The sequence below is a fragment of the Cavia porcellus genome, unplaced genomic scaffold (assembly GCF_034190915.1).
Source record: "Cavia porcellus strain 051 isolate PalLab524CR breed Dunkin Hartley unplaced genomic scaffold, mCavPor4.1 scaffold_6, whole genome shotgun sequence".
NCBI classification, from domain to species: Eukaryota; Metazoa; Chordata; class Mammalia; order Rodentia; family Caviidae; genus Cavia; species Cavia porcellus.
In genome coordinates, this window is record NW_026947489.1 from 101841547 (window position 1) to 101858087 (window position 16541).

Here is a 16541-nt window from a genome sequence, read left to right on the forward strand (position 1 = left end):
ATAGTATATGATTCTACTTACATGAAAATAGCCGAATAGACAAAACGTGCTGTGGCTGAGGGGTACTCAGGGTGAGGGCTTCATGGCCCCAGAGTGCCGATTCAGAGGACAGGAAACTTTGGAAACGGAGAGTGGTGATGGCGGGATAGCACAGGGCATGTATGTAATTAACATCACCAAACTGTACACTTAAAATGGTTCAAGGGAAAAGTCTTGTAAAAATACTGTAGCACAATTCAAAACCACATCGGGATGCAGGAACCATAGGGGTAAATGAAAGGCTCATTTCTTAGAGGTAGAGAGGAGCAGCAGACAGCTCCATGATAGACACCGGGAGGCTGGCTTCTTGCACGAGGAGCAGTGAAATGTCACAGGGCTCCAGGGACTGCAGGCCTTCCCAGGTACATGCTTCAGATGTCATCAGCTGTCCCTGGAGAAAGGGTCCAAGAACAAAATCTTCCCACTGTGGAGTTCCCATGGGCAGGCCTGTCTGAAGAGGAGGAGGCAGGCAGGAGGTAGAGTGTACCGTGTCGCAGGGGAACCAGGTACATACAGCCCAGGGTGACAGTGCACCTGGCCTGTCCAAGAAGATCACCAAAGCTTGGGATGGGTGACTCGTACGTAAAATAATTTCATATGCAGCACATAAAGAACACGTGCAGGCAGCACTGAGCTGCTAAGCCACGATGTTGAGCAGGGGAGGTTCACAGAATACATTTCCCACTTTAGATAATTTCAGTCTACTACGAGTTTCTAGGGACACAGACTCATGCAAGTTGAGGGGCATCTCTGCTGTTTATAACTGCCCCTAAGGCTACACTTACGCAGCTGTGCACGCTAGAGATTCCAGTGTTCTTCCCGTCTACATGTTAACCTGTGTCACTTAGGGGGCTGGCGGCCGACAGCGACCATTCCGTATCCACGGGTCTTCCCATCCCTGTCTTTTGTTAAACTCGCTTGCTGAAAGGCTCTAGGAAAAGACTCCAGGCTTACACCTGTAGGCTCTCTCATGTAGTTTGATTTCCTCCTAAGCTATTTTCTGCTTCCTCCCCACTGCTTTCACAGGTATTGGTTGCTACTAACATCTCACACTGCAAACACCTTCTAAACATCCGCTTTTGAAGAATTCGACCTGGTAAATATCTACTATGTGTCAGGTAATTATGTCCTGGGTGCTAGGGAAATCAGCAAAGAACATATAAACAATAATGCCTACCACTGAACTTACATTTTAATAGTTTCTGGGGACAGTTTTGCCTGTGGGATAAAATGTATGAAGCTAGAGCAGCTCCTTCCACCTTCTTCCCTCAAAAGCTATGGTGGCTGGAGCTAAAGCAGCTATTTTGTGATTACAAGGTAACAAACAAGAGGAAAAACTACACAATCCGATTCAACAAGCAGCAGCTGCTGAGCGCTTGAAGGTGGTCCATCTAAATGGAGATTCACTGTAAAACACCTAAGATTTTAGACTTAATATTTTTGAAAATGTAAAATATCCCAGTAATCATTTTTGTACAGTATTTACACCAGTCAACATTATAATAGCATAGATGTAGTAGGTTAAGTAAAATACATTATTAAAATTTGACCATTTCCTTACATTTTTAAAAAAAGTTTTTCAGTTTGAGTTAAGCTGCCCAGGTTAGCCTCGAGTTTATGGCCCTCCTGCCTCAGCCTCTCGAGCAGCCAGAATTATAGGTGTGTGCACCTCCCTGTACTTTTAAAATATGGATAATGGAAAATTGTAAAATTATACAAGTGGCCTATATTATATTGTTACTAGAAAGCACTGGTCTAGAAACTCAAAGAATAGAGTTCCTGGGCCTCCCATACCACCTCTGTCCCGGATCGCTGGCTAGAGATGAGCCCCATTTGTTTCTGTCTCTGTGGCCGCTGCTGGTTTGTTGGGAGCCGCGGCCGACACCGGTCGCTTTACTTGGCGGACGTTAGGCCTGTAGGAAAGAGCAAAGCCTGAGCTAGATTACCCCTCCCATCGAGTGAGCCAAAATGGCGCCTGCTTCCTGCCCCCTGATTGCCCTGGCAACGTAAACAACCCGCTCTGTAAGATAGTCTGCCTAGCAACAACTGATGTTAGCCAATCAGCCCGCATCGCGCGCTTTGAACTGATTGGCTACTGTCACCCTATAAAAGTGAATGCCTCTCCCACCACGAGAGAGGAAGCACAGAGAGAGATAGAGAAAGTCCACCGGCGAGAAAGGGCTGGTGGCAGAGAGGAGGCCTCGCGGGGCCCACGCGGAGACAAATAAAGGCAAGGTTGCACACCGCCAGACTTTGTCGTGTGTCTTTCCTGCAGGCCGGGAGCGACCCCGACACTGGTTTCCTGCCTCACTAATTCTGCAGAGGAGAACAGTTTCAGAGTTGGACCTGGTGAACTGCCCGACACCTGACATTTGCACCGCAGGAGGCTGAATCAGTCTGGCGCCCGCCCCTTCCCACCAAGATGCCGGACAGGTGGATTCACACCCCTACTGTGGGCTGGACTGATCTCCGAGAGAGAGATCCTTTTCATTATGAAAACCCCAAGCAGAGCGAGGGTCTCCAGCAGCAGGGAAGCCGGGAAACCTTCCCACTGGAAAGCACAGCGTTAAGCCGCTTCGTGGCTAACACCCACCCTGCCCGGTGGTAGACATTTATTTGGAAAATTCTGGCCAGAGATTCCCTAGGGCTTGTGCAATCCTGGGTGGGCCAGGAACTGCAGAGGACTTTTGTTTTTCTCCAAGAAAAGGGAAGCCGACTCTCCAGCCTCTGGGGCCTATTGGCTGATTTCCACCCCTCTTGAAAACTCTAGGAGCTGCCAGATGCGAGGCAAGGCCAGACAGGGCTGTGGTCCCATCCGGCAGGCACGGAAGGGCTGGTCCTCAGAGGGCATTCACATGGCCCTGGGGGCCTTCCCGGGGCCGAGCCATGTTCTGGGAGGAACTAGACACAGTCCCTGTCCTCCGGGAGCTCTCGGCCAAGGGGAAAGGGACAAACCACTGTGTGGGACACTGATCCACCCGATAGAGGCAGGGCCAGGGAGCTCGGGAGTCCCCACAGTGTTGAACCCAGCCTGGAGATGGGATGGAAAAGAATAGGGGGCCGTAAAGAGGAGGGGTTGCTTGCTGGAGCTGCCTCAGAAAGATAGCAAGAGGGCAGGAAGGGAAGGGGACACAAAAAGAATTAAAATGTGACATGTACAGGTGCCAGTCCTCCATGATGAATGTAAGTGTATATGTGCTGTGAGCATGTAGCAATAAGAACAAAAATTACAAGAAAAAAGCTGGGCATGGTGGCACACACCTGTGATCTCAGCCCTTAGGAGGCTGAGGCAGGAGGATCCCAAAAATCTGAGGATAGTCTGGGCTACATAGCGAGACTCTGTCTCAAAAATCAAACCAAACAAAACACAAAGAAAACAAGTTACCCAGAGCAGGCCCCTCTTGCACACAAACAACGTAAGCTCTTGTGGCCGGGGCCCTCAAAGCTCCCTTTGCTGGTGAAGTGCTTAAGAGGAAAGTGAACTGCATCGCTGCGATGTGCTTGTATGAGTCCTTTGGCAGCACACACCTCTCCTCGGTTATCCAAGCAGCTTTCTCAAGGTACCAGGCATCCTGTAAGCCGGAAGCCATTCTATGAGCCGGAAGGCAGTACACCAATGTCAGCGGGTTGATAACGGTAATAACACTGTTGTCGTTATGGGGTGGCGGTTGTCCCTACTGTTTTGCTGCTGGACTGCTCTTTCCTTGGTGGCCTTACTCAAGGCCACCCAGTGGGTTCCAGGACCCAGAGGGCATCTGCCAGCACCCACCCTGCAAGGGCTCTCCTTGACACTCCCTGGCACTCCTGGTGGGAGCGCCCATCCCGGGAAGGGGAATGTGAACGTGTCTGGGATTTTCAATGCAATGCACATGCGCTCTGGCTCTGGCGTCCTCACCACCCACTTTCTGGATGTGCTTTCCGGGTATGCGAAGAACTACACATGGCAGCACTGCGTGAGATGCAAGCGCCTGAAAACCACCCCGGCAGAGGAATGAAGTGTGGCAGAGCCACAGGACGGAAACCAGAGAGAGCCACACTGACAGGGAGCATGCTCCAGGACACGTTTGTGGGTGGAACGACAGTGCAGAGCAACTACATACATAAATATTTCTCATGAAAGCCTGGGAGTCCTAGCTACTTGGGGGAGACTGAGACAGGAGGATCGTGAGTTCAAGTCCAGTGATTATTGAGCCTCTGTCTCTAAATAAAAACTTTAAAAAATACAAAAAAAAAAAAAAATCAATCCATCAGTCACAATGAGGACCAATTCCAGGACTGCTTCACTCCCTCACCTCCTGCCCCACCAGAGACACCAAACTCCAAGGTGCTCAGGGTCCTTATGTAAAATGGTGCAGTGTTTGCGTTTAACCTGCACACATCCTCTCATACCCTTTAATCATCTGTGCGTGACTTAAACACCTAACACGATGTAAATACTATGCAAGAAGTTGTTAAGCTGTATTGTATGGGGAATGATTATAAGGAAAATGTCTGTACATGTTCAAGACAGACAAAAAAAGTTTTGCAAATATTTTCTATCTGTGGCTGGTTGAATCCCCGAATGCAAATCCTGTGCATACAGAGAGCTGACTGTTTGTTCATAAAATGCACCACAGCAGATGTAGATTAACTACCTGCTATGAAGCCAGCCAGAAGAGTTTTTCTACTCAGGACTATTTGTTAGGAACTGGATTTGACTTGCTCGTTCATGTACGGTGTTCAGTGCCCACCGGTGCAAACCCCACTTGCTCCCCCCAAGGTGAAGTGGCCAGTGACCTGTTATTTCCAGGCTGGGAACTTGTGGAGTACAGTAGTGACGTCTGCTCACTATCAGGTAAGTGGACAGACCCAGAGTTCATCTCAGTTTGTAGTTCCACAGCCTAGAGACCAACCCCTCCCCCCCCCCCCGCTTTATCAGTTATGCCCACAACTGTCCATATTAGGCAAAGAGGTATTTGGCCTGCCCTGGCAGGCACAGCCTCTGTGATGACTTCAGAGGTCAGGAATGTCAGATAGGTTAATCCAGGCATGAGATAGCAACTTTCCACTCTCAGCTGCACCCTTGTACCCCAACTCCCGCTTGCCTACCTCTCTGTGTCCCCACCGTGCTCCACCAAGGCAGATCAAAGGCCACAGGACACAATGGGCTGTGAGCATTTCCAGGGGCCTAGGCTCCAAACTGGGGGGGGGGGGAGTCCTGCAGAGCCAAGGGGGCAGGAGCAAGTTCAGGGGCAAAGGTAACCAGGTAACCAAAGGTGTAGGGAACTCCTCTGCATGCTCATAAAATGCAGGCAAATCTTTCTAAAAAGAATACAAATGAGTTTCTTCATGTCACCGGCTCCATTCCTGCTGGTGACAAGGTCGATGAGTCACATTCTGCAAGTGTGGTGAGGCCCAGGCTGCACTGGTGGGAGGGCCCACGGTGGGGACTCTTTGTCACAGGCTCTCCAGGATTTCTGTACGCATCTCTCCTCACAGCTGGGCTCCAAGAAAGCTTTGTCCCTGATCTCCCAGCACCTATCCCTTCTGCTGTCTCTCATGCTCTTCTGTGTCCTGAGGCCCTTCCCCATTGCACAAGCAATGCTCCTTCCTGGAATATCTCTCTGCCTGTGTTTCCTCAGCTCTATACGGCAAACTTCCACACACTTATTGTTATGGTTTATGCCTAGATGTTCCCCCAAACCTTCATGTGCTCATAGGAGGGGCCTTGGTGGGGGGGGGCAATTGGATCATGGAGGCATAGTATTCATCAGTGGGTTAGTTCACTGACAAGTTTACAGACAAATGTGATGCTGGGGGTAAAGCCTGGTTGGAGGAGGTGGGTCACTGGGGGTGTGGCTTTTCCCCATCTTCCTCCTTTGATCTCTCTGCTTCCTGCTACTATGCAATAAGCAGCTTCTCCTCTGTGATGCCCCTCTGCCATATCACTCTGCCTTAGGGCCAGCGAGTATGGACTGAAACCTCCACAAACTATGAAACAAAATAAATCTTCCTTCCTTTAACTTGTGGGTGTTGGGTATTGTGTCCCAGCAATAAGAAATAACTAAGACCTGTCAAGCCCCACATCATTCCTCCTCTTCCAGGAAGCATTCCCAGACCCCATGAGCATGACAGACAGACCCCAGTTACAGTTACCGGTTTTTTACTACTTCTGTGAGCCAGTGCACTCAATTCTCTCACAGCACTTAGGGTATTAGTGATAATAATGGCTGAATGTTTACTAATCCCTTACTACCTACTAGGCAACAGTCTAGACACTTTACAAGTATTGCCTTCTCTAAGCTTCATGATAAATCTATGAAGTAGGTACAATTATCACCCTCATTTTACAGAGAATGCTACAGAGATATGAAGTAAGTTGCCCAAGGCCACAGGACTCTTAAGAAGCTAAAAGACAGTCTCCATTACCCAAAGCTCAGGGGAAAATCACTTCTTTTCACCTTTCTAACCATTTTTCCCGGTTAAAGTAGACAGCACTAAAAAACACCTGCAGGTGGGTGAATACATGAAGGAATACAAAAGCAAACCAAGAAAGAACTCAGATCCCAGTAGAGCAACTCCCTGCTCGAGCTAAAGACTTCCGACTTTGACACTTGTTGAAAGGAGAGATGATATTTACCATTCTCCTTAGTTCCTCTTAGCATTGAGGATTTATATAGGAAATGACCAGGGCCCATGGCTCTGTGACATGGCAAATCCCTTACTGATTTATACACTGCAGGCTTATGGCTGCTTTCTCTGGTAACACTGCCCAGCTGGCTGTGATAACCGGGAACTATACAGAGCCTCCATCAGTCCTGAGAGAGGAATTTGGCTTGGTCCTTAGTCCACTAGGATCCAGAGTCACACCCAGGGAAAGAGTTATCAAGTGTCTGATGAACCTCTCATAAAGAATAGTCAGTAATAAACAATGATCTCCAGTTAGCTTGTACAACTGGCACTACAGGCACTGTAGTGACCGCCTGGCTCATTCCTTGTCTCATGGTGCCCCCACCTAAGCCCTTCTTTATGAATTGACCCTGGTCTCCGTATCCTGTCACCAGTAGCACATGCACACATGTGCACACATGTGTACACACACACACACTCTCCCAGTGGTGCAAATATAGCAGCACGGTGCTCAGCACACAGCAGGGGCTGCTCAATGCTTATGAGATGCCCACACACAAACCCACCCAGATGTGGCCACATCTGTGCAAAGATACAGGTCTGACTGAACTGCAGTTATCCCCACCCTGCCCTCTGCCAATTGGAAGCTGGCATTGTGCTTGGCACCTGACACACCTGCACGACCTGGCTTAGCGTGAGCCACCACATGTATGCCAAGGCCAGTATTTCTCGTTTGGCTGATACTAAGTGTAAACCATTACACCAAAGGAAATGTCAACACAGTGTGTAAGCCACACAGTGCCTGTTCATGTGGCAGGAGGGGCAGGTCCTCTCTGCTGTGGGTTTTGCCTCCCTCACAATAAGAAGCCTGAGCACTGGCCTTATCGAGCTGGACATTAACCACCCACACATGAATCCAACATGGGGTGCGCCTAGGCTATAACCACAACAAAAGCAAAATGTCACTGCAGGGGACACCTCTGTCTGTCCTGCACACCCATGTCCTTGGAGACCGGGTTTCTGTTCAGGTCAATCGTGTCCTTTGAAAGAGCTGCCAAGCACAGTAGGCAGTGGTTTTGGCTCTGGCCACCATTATCCAGGGGTGGGCCCATCAAAAGCCCTCCCTGAGACTGCTTCAGTATCGCACTGAAACAGAAAGGCATTTGCCCTGTGGGCTGTGGCGCCAAAAAGAGATGAACCAGAGGCTCCCGGCATGGAGGGAAGTCATCTGCAGCGGGAAGGACAGTGCCAGCACAGGTGGATCATCCCACACGCGGCTGGAAGGAGCCAGGACAGGGAGACTGCGCATCTGGACCACCCGGCTGCTGTGGGTGAGTGATGTCCTGGTTCTATTGGTTACTTTGAACTGGCTTTCTGAACTGTGCCACTCAGGGACCTTGCACAGCCACAATCTCTACTTAGCATGCATTTTCCAATGTATCTTCCCGTCCTCAGAGGAAGGAGATGGGCTATCACATATTTGAGATGTTTGTTCCCCCAAGTAAGGAAGGCATACACATCGGTAGGCAGCAGCACTCCTCAGCATTGCTACCTAAGGACCTTTCTTTTCCTTCATACCTCAGGTGCCAACAGTGATCTGCCAACCATGAGATGTGAGGACTCTGCTGTTTTAAGCCATCAAAGCTTGTACGATGGGGGCTGGCCAGACAGGCCAGAGAACCACCCAGCTAATGAATGAAGTGTGCATGTGAGTGTGTGTATGAGAGAGAGAGAAAGATTGGGGGCGGGGGGCGCACTGGGGAATGGAAACAAGAGGTCTCTACCCGAACTGTATCCCTACCCCTTTTTAGTTTTTATTTTGATTCAAGGTCTGGCCATTTCAAGTTTGTGACCCTCCTGACTCAGCCTCTTAGTGTACTTGAACTAGAGGCATGCCCCAACATGCACAGTCCCATTGGTAACCTTTGAAAGAAGGCTATTTTCACGGTGGCCAGACCCTCAGATGGCTTAATTTTTTGGAATGTTCACTTTTAGGTCATCAAAACAGACCTACACCCACAAAGTAGGCTGATGACATTTACTAATAAAGCAAAAACCTCTGAAAACTCCCTGGGACAGAGTCACTTGAGTCCTTTTATGGAGCTGCATGTATGCATTGGGTTTTCTTTTTTAAAAGAAAGCCAACACGTATAATTACTGAGAAGGGTAACTCACAGCTAAACGTGCCCTCTTCTTCTCTGACTCCTAAGAGCTGCCCAGTGAACTAGGATCCATGAAGGTACAACCAGGGAAGGAGGCACTGGCCACACTCTTCCCCCTTTTCCTTACCACTCCTATGCCCCTGCCCAAGGCTGGAGGTGGCCAGCTACAGGCAGACCCCACCTGGACAGCTCTGTGCTCGGGACGGAGGGGTCGTCTCCTCCAGCCCTTGGAATGCTCTTCCCATGCCCTGGACAGTTCGGGTGCCCCGGGCTCTGGGGAGCCTGGCAGCTGTCTCCCTAGGGCAGTGCAAAGCAGCCGAATCCCACGGTAGACTCAGCAGCTCCTCCTGACCAAAACAAAAACACAACAGGCCCCATCGCCATGGAGAGCTCAAGCCTCTTGTCCTGGGATTGGCACTGACTGGAATTCCACAGGCTCTGGCTGAGTGACCTCCCGAGAGGACTGAATACAGTATGTTCAGTCTCAGCCTAAACACACAGCCTGGACCTGTTGATGCCCAGGGCTGACAGCCCTCTGGAGCCAACCAGCAAGTAGTGACTTCCCGTGCCCACTGTGGCGGCTCTGCTGAGATGTCAGGGGTGGGATGCTCCTTGTCACTGCTGCCCTGTGGGCACGGTGCTGCCTTGGACCAAGCAATGGGGGCCGGTTAGCTACAGTGTGGTCGTGGGCAGCATCTGCAGGAGGAGGTGGGGATGCAGGGAACTCGGGTGTCCAAAGGAAGAGAAGGGAAAGGGAGGCGAGGACCAAGACCCTGCTTCTTAGTCAACTGATTAAAGGCCAAGGGATCGTTCTAAAATATTCGCTTGCCGAGGAACACAATTCCCCACTGACACCTCTCTTGGAACACAGGACCTAAGGCTCAGTACCAGATAGACCAAGAGTGCCTTCTAGTCATGTGACCTTGGGAGAAATAACTGATTTCTCAGTGTCCACATCCCTAAAGTGGGCCACGGGACCACTTGCAGGTGGTCAGTGAGATCTCAGACACACCATGCCCAGCACATAAAAGCTGCTTCAGTGAACAGTGGACACTGGAGATGAGCAGAGGTAGAATGATGAAGTCCTTGCTCCATTCCTTTGGCCTTGGTTTCCCTCCCAGGGAGGGATCACAAGAGAGGGACTGTGGTCACCACGACAAAATGAAAACTTCCAGCCAGGATGAGCAGAGCACGTAGAGACAAAGGACACCTTCAGGCGAGCAGAGCAATGCAACATTCATACCCACGTCCAGTAAGAGCCTCAAATGAGCCGAACAGTAACAGACCCCAAGTCCCAAATGTAGATCCACCTGTCCTAGGGTGGGGTAGGGATGTCTGTGCTGGGGTTCCTTACCTTGGTGTTCATGCACGCTTTCCCTCGTTTGTACTCTTTGTGGGAACCACGCTTGTCCAGTTTGTACCACAGGGCTTTGGCTTTCCAGGTGGTCACCTTGGACTTGAGCTTGGAGTAAAAGTTCCTGTGGTCCAGAGGGTCTAGGTCCAGGAGGCGGGTGAGTGTGTTGAAGGCCTGAAGGGTGCCTTTGCATGTGGCAGCCTGGACAAAGTTCTCAAAAACCTGCCCCGCCTGGGCCTGCTTCTCATCCTCGTTCTCTCCCATGGTTGAGCAGGCTCGTGGAGCGGAGGCGTGGAGAGGACAGAGAGGATCAGCCTGGGACGCGTCCCACCTGCGGACAGAGGTGGAGAGAGGTGAGCTTGGTAGGCGTGAGGGTGGGATGGGGGTGAGCTGTGTCAGAAGCTGTTCCTTTGAGATGCTAAGGTGCTAACCATAATGCTTAACACTAAACATAGGTCATCTTTGGAAAACTTCCAATCCCATCTGACCTCGCTGACAATCTCTTTCTCCCCAGCACCCACTCCTCGCTCTGGTTGAAAAGAACCACAGACTGAACGGAGCTCCGTATGCACTGGCTAGTCTCCATGTGCAGGTCAGTCTTGCTACAAGCCAGATGGCTCTGCACATAGTGACAAGTGGAAGGAAAAAGCCAGGGAAGTACCCAAGGCTCAGCTCCATTGAAAACCACGAGCTGCTTGACTATTACACACGCACCCTCGCCACGTTACCTCTGTGCACAAAGGCCCAAAGCACATTCAGCTCCAGGGTTTGCAACCATCCCACTGTCCTTAGACCTGACATTTTGAAGTCTCACCATCACTGTCACCAGAGAGCAGGTGTTTCTCCTACACAGGTGACAAAGGCAACTCCCCAAAAGTTCTCTGTGAGTCTGGGCTCAGTCAGAGGCAGGGGCAAAAAGACATGTGGGCACAGACGAGAGGCGGCTGTGCTTGTGCGTGGGCTGGCCGCTGTCTGGGACAAGTGCTCTGGATGAGGCGATGGCTGTTCATTCACATCGCGAAAATAGCTCACTTGGGTTTTGGCCCCGATCCTCCCTCTGCACCACTCTAACCTCAGATATTTCTTCAGAAAGTCATTTAGGTTTCAAAGGAACAAAAATAAAGTAGAGCTGATTTTCCAAAGCACTAGCTATTTTTCCAGAATCCAAAGCTAGCTCCAAGGCCAACGTGGAAGGGCAAGAGCTGACCCAACTGTCAGGGGAACGGAGGGGTCAACAAGATGGTCAGCAGACGGCTCCGCCACAGGGCTGGGCAGGAGAAGGTCAGCAAGGCCCTCGGGGTAGCAGTGCAGCGTGCTCCCCAAATGAGGACAGTTATCTAGGGCACATCGGGAAGGTGGGCTGGTTTTACAGTACTCACAATGGAGAATAGTATTTACTTTAGTCCCTAATCTCTTATTCATTCACTAACAATTACTGGTGCCTTAGCAAGTGGCAGGCCTTGTGCTAGGTCCTGGGGATACAGAAGTGGACAACACAGGGCAGTTGTGGCTAGATGACAGAGTTGATGGCAAGCCGGCCGACAAGTGCTCATACACTGAGAACAAAGAGCAGGGAGCCCAGAGCAGCAGGTCTCAGTAGAGCTTGGCGGAGTCCACAGAGCCATCGAGGGTGGAAATACAAAAAAAGCTCTGGTTGTAAGAAGACTGGGGAGTGGACATGCCAGGCCAAGTAGGCACCAGAGAGGCAGGAGTCTGCAAAGGGCAGGTCTGGGGCAGGGTGGCAGTACGTTCAAGGTGCCTCCAGTGCAGGATTCCTGAGGTGTGCAAGGGATGCACAGGTACCAGGACATATTGTGGCGTGTCCCCTCCAGACCACCAGGCACTGACAGCTCAGATAGGACCCTGCCCTTCCTTCTGCTTCCCCCAAGTGCTTCCAGCACAGTGCTGGGCTGGAGGCTGAGCCGCACACACCCCTTGCTCCCCGACTCATCAGTTGGCGCACCTAAGTCAGGCCCAGATACTCCAGCAGGCCCTGCCTGGCTGCCTGATCCACGCCACTCAAGGAGTTCCACAGGCTAGGAGGGTGGGCCCTGCTTGGCCCAGATGAGACACAGACTTCTTCGCAGATGCTCTCTCGGCTCCTTTAATGTCCGCGATTGCTCGCTTTGGCATCCCTCACGTAAACACTGCCTCGTTCAGTGTCTCCACTTTCCCCACATGCCACATAGGCCGCCCAGAGAGCATACACAGAAGGCAGGACTCATCTGCTTCTCCGAGTCTATTAACATTCCCGAAGCTTATCTATCTTAGGAGCTAGCTCAGGGCCAGCATGAACAGCAGAAGCAGAGGCTGGCGGATGCCTGCTACTCCATGCACAGACTTTTCTGAGGGTGGGCAGATTGGAACTACAGAGCTCAGACCAAAGCTCAGCTTAGACCCTCACTGCCCAAGCTGCTGGATACAAGCCACCTGCATGCCACGCCTCCTGTTCTTCTTTTATGAGAGACAGGTGATAAGGACAAGGGGAAGAAAGAAACACAGCTGCGGGTGGAGCCTGGCCCCAAGAAGCATCTGCTGCTACCCCTGCTATGCCCGTCCCTGCTGGCAGATGTTTCTGGGGGAGATGGGGGGGTGCAGCAAGTTGGAAAAAATAAGTTTTGTAAATCACCTCTCCAAGTTGCTAACTCCTCCTTGTCTAATATCACACATCAATCAGTTTTCAAGGTATCAAGCCGATCTGAGTCCCAGACAATAATTTACAAACTGGAAGAACTTGCTTCCTTAAGGAAAAGGAACAACTTAATCTTAGAGTTCCTGTGCAGAGAAAGCCAAAGAGCTGAGGTGGGCAGGCGTGGGAGCCCAGGAACTAGCTCTTATCTCTGGTGAGATAAGGGGAGGTGGAAGGGGAGGTGGAGGGAGATGGGTGACAGGCAGAGATAGGCGCAGCCTTGGACATGCACCCCGGCAGCCTGTGCCAGGCTCAGACCTGCCTCCCCAGATCTAAACAACTGGCTCTCAACAATCACCGTGCTAATTTAAGTCAGAGATGATGCTGACACCCACCCTGGGTAGCTGTCCTCGTGGGAAAACATCAGACTATTTAGATAGACCTGGGTGTGCACCTGGTTACAAGCACACTGGCTCTAGGCAAGTTATCTCATCTGCCTCAGCCTCCATTTTCTCATCTGTAAAATGGGGCCGATACTACTCAGTTCCTAGGGTGATATGTGATAAATGAGATCAGATATATGATGTACTTAACACCCGGCAGCTGCGTGGTGTTGTTCTTCTTCAAATGGCCCTACCATCATCAAGCCAAAAGGAAGGAGGAAAAGAAGTACAATTCGTGACTACTTAGATGACATTCACAGGTCAATGAATTACATATATTTTAAAACTAGAGAACAAAGCTTTCAATTTAGAAAACCAAGGTTTCAAACTTACTTCCTAGCTATGGAGCCTTCAGCTCACTGAACTTCTGGGTTTTAAGCCCCTCACATGTTAAGTGGGGAATGTCACAAAGCATGAATTTAGCAATGAACTGAAGGCACACATGTAGAGGGTGATGCTGGTCATGAGCTGACCCAGTGCTCCGAGGATTCAGTGAGTCTGAGCTTCCAGCCTTTGCTTCCAGAGAACTCGGGTGTGCTACCCTTGGTGGGCACCCCAGAGAAAGAAATCCAGAGTGTTAACTCAGAGGAGCGCAAATGGCTAGTTCTCATGAAGGGCGGCCTTGCCCACTACCACCCAGCTGCTGGTTTTTTTGGAATTTGGTCTAGAAATAGAACCAACTAGCCAGAAATATGAAAGGTTATGCATTTTCTGGGAAAAAAACAAGATGTGATGCTGTAGCTTCCAAGAACAGCCTTGAAGCAGTTTGGATTTTGCCAACTGGAGTCCCTTATTTGTGGTTTTTCGCCTGTCTATGCAACTTCATGAGTCACAGAGCAATTCCCTTCCCTGCCTCTGGCCACTACAAATTAGCACACAGGGTCTCAAGTTGCAGGTGACAGCACTGGTGATGGGCTCAACTGGTGGCATCTGGGAGATAAGTCCAAGGTCTGAGAGTCCCTGAGCCCTTCTCAGAATGAGAGCCAGGCCTCCTGGTCCCATGTTTAGGACACCTACACCCTCTGCCTTCCTGAGTCTCACCACCTACCAAATGGGGAGAAGGTAGAGTTCTATAAAAAAACTCAAGGGGGTCCAGGAAGGGTCACAGAACCTTCCCCCAGAGCAGCAGCTCAGCCCAAAAGAAAAGTTCAACCTCTCGAAGCTACCCTCCAGGCCCACAGACAAGCTCTGTTTTAAAAGTTCAGTGCAACCTAGGAACAAGACTCTCTTGCTATTGACAAGGCCAGACCACCCTACTGAAACCTCCCATCTGTGGGGTGGACTTCACAGAGCACAGGGAAGCTCAGCACTGCAAAGGGGCGTGCACCTGGCACTTGGCAGGGGAAAGGGCCAACAGCTCCAGCTCTGAGCCTCACACACGGAAGATACTTTCATGGCGACTGGATCTGACACTGAGAGGAGACGGGAGCCAGCCAGGGCGCTGGCCGTGGGAAGTGCCTCACATTCTTGCGTCATCTCTACAGAGAGCAGCCAGGGCAGGAGCACCTGGCTCACAGGTGGGGCCAGCAGACCCTTCTTGCCACCTGGGTTTGCATCTACCAGCACCCTCAGCAGCCCTCTCAAACCAAAAGGAGCAACTCGTGATTGTAAAGGAACCTTGTAAAAGAGCACCTTGTCCTAGCCAGGGGTGCCCAGCTTGTCGGCTCCACAAATGAGAGTTGCACGGCCTCCTGCAGCCACCTGTTCCATCCTGACTCCCGCTATCGCAAGAGAGCCCAGCAAGTCTTCTCAGTCATTCCCCAGAGACAGTTCTGTCACCAAAGGGCTCTATGCTTCTTTTCTGGCCCCTGAGATCAAGTACAGGTGCTGGAAGCCTTCTCCATGCAGGATGCCTGACGCGTGTGGACCTTACACACTCTGTGTCCCCTCCAGGAAGGCCGCTGCATGCATGCACTGTGAGAGTCCTAACAAGGTCCCACTTGCATCAAGAGCCTGGACATCCTCTTTGTCACCCTGGGCCTAAGGCAGGAGCACTGAAGAGGCTCCAAGTCAACTAGGAGCCCAAGTTGACTGGGCTCTCATCCTTTGGGCCCCAGCTTCCTCTCAATGAGGAGCGGCTCCAATGGTCCCACTTCTTCACCCCCACTAACTCCCTCTGGGAGCCACAGTGACAGGCCTGGATGACTCAGTGAGTCAGTCCCCTTCTCTAGTGTCTCACTGCCTGGCATCGGAGACACCGGGGTGTGGACTAGGCACAGTGCTAGGAAGGAGGCCAATTTCAGAACTGCCCAATTCTCTTTTCTATAACTCACTGTAAAATTTGTCACATGTGGCTGTTATTGTCGTATGTGTGTATAGAGATGCTTGTGTGTCTGTGGGTCTTAGGTTTTGTGTATATGTATCTGTGTACCTACCTATGTGTCTATACATACAGATACATATGCATTTAACTTTCTCCTCCAGGATTCCCACCCATGCTCCGTATCTCTGCCTGGCCTGCTCAGCCTCTCCTCAGGACCTTCTAGGATGGTGGTGGTGAACCTATGGCACACGTGCTGCAGCGCGCTATTTGTATCATTGAAAGCTCTGCACTGTGTTTTTCTTTTAATGTATAAATGTATGCTTCAGTATTCAGGTTTAATTGTAGCACTGGCACCTGGCAATAAGTAACTGGGTTGCAGTTTGGGCACTCGGTCACTGGAAAGACAGAGAGACAAGAGCTCGACCAAGCACAGGCAGCTCTCCCTACCTGCTGTCCTCATGAGGACATGGGCACTTCTCTGAGGTCACTGTGTTTCAGACGCACCTGCGCCAGCCCTGCTGCCTTACGGTCCTCATCGGACCCCGTTTGTCTGTCAGGCAAGCAGAGACTCTAGGGGTGAGCAGCCTCCTTGATATCACCCAGGTCATGAGCAAAATATGCATTCAGGTCCATTTCACTTAAAATCCACACTCTCAATCTCTGGTTCCTATAAGCCATGTCATGGAAACAACATGGTCTGCCTTATTTGAAGCTGCTGTGTAAATTGTATCAAGTAAGTTCCAGTCTCTGAAGTTCTAGGCTTGGTGAGTCTACAAGGGTCAGAAACAAGATGTGGCTTCAGAAGGTACAGTGCAACCCAACAATAAAGGATCAGGCTGTGCTTTCCGCTGTATTCCCCACTTCCCACATGGAGCACACTCAACTCTCCTCCCACCCTCCTGCAGACTCACTCCAAGTCCCTCCCTGACGCTGCTCTCTGCGCGGGAGGCGGGCCTCATGCATTGTCTTTTGCAAGTCCCACAACACTTGGCACCCACAGGCCCTGACCCCTAGGCCTGCCCAACCCTGCAGCAGCAGCAGT

At 50.9% G+C, this 16541-nt stretch overlaps 1 protein-coding gene across 7 annotated transcripts in view; it reads right to left on the bottom strand.

Moving 5' to 3' along the window:
- Positions 1-16541, bottom strand: part of Mical2 (microtubule associated monooxygenase, calponin and LIM domain containing 2) — a 204407-nt gene that overhangs the window by 150191 nt on the left and 37675 nt on the right. For all 7 annotated transcript variants that reach the window (XR_001200303.3, XR_010048412.1, XR_010048411.1 and 4 more), the window contains exon 3: positions 10165-10495. Coding sequence is in view for 4 of the 7 variants with exons in the window: in XM_063251901.1 (XP_063107971.1) it covers positions 10165-10428 (264 nt within the window). In the remaining 3 variants the exon portion in view is untranslated. The remainder of the gene's footprint in view (positions 1-10164; positions 10496-16541) is intronic.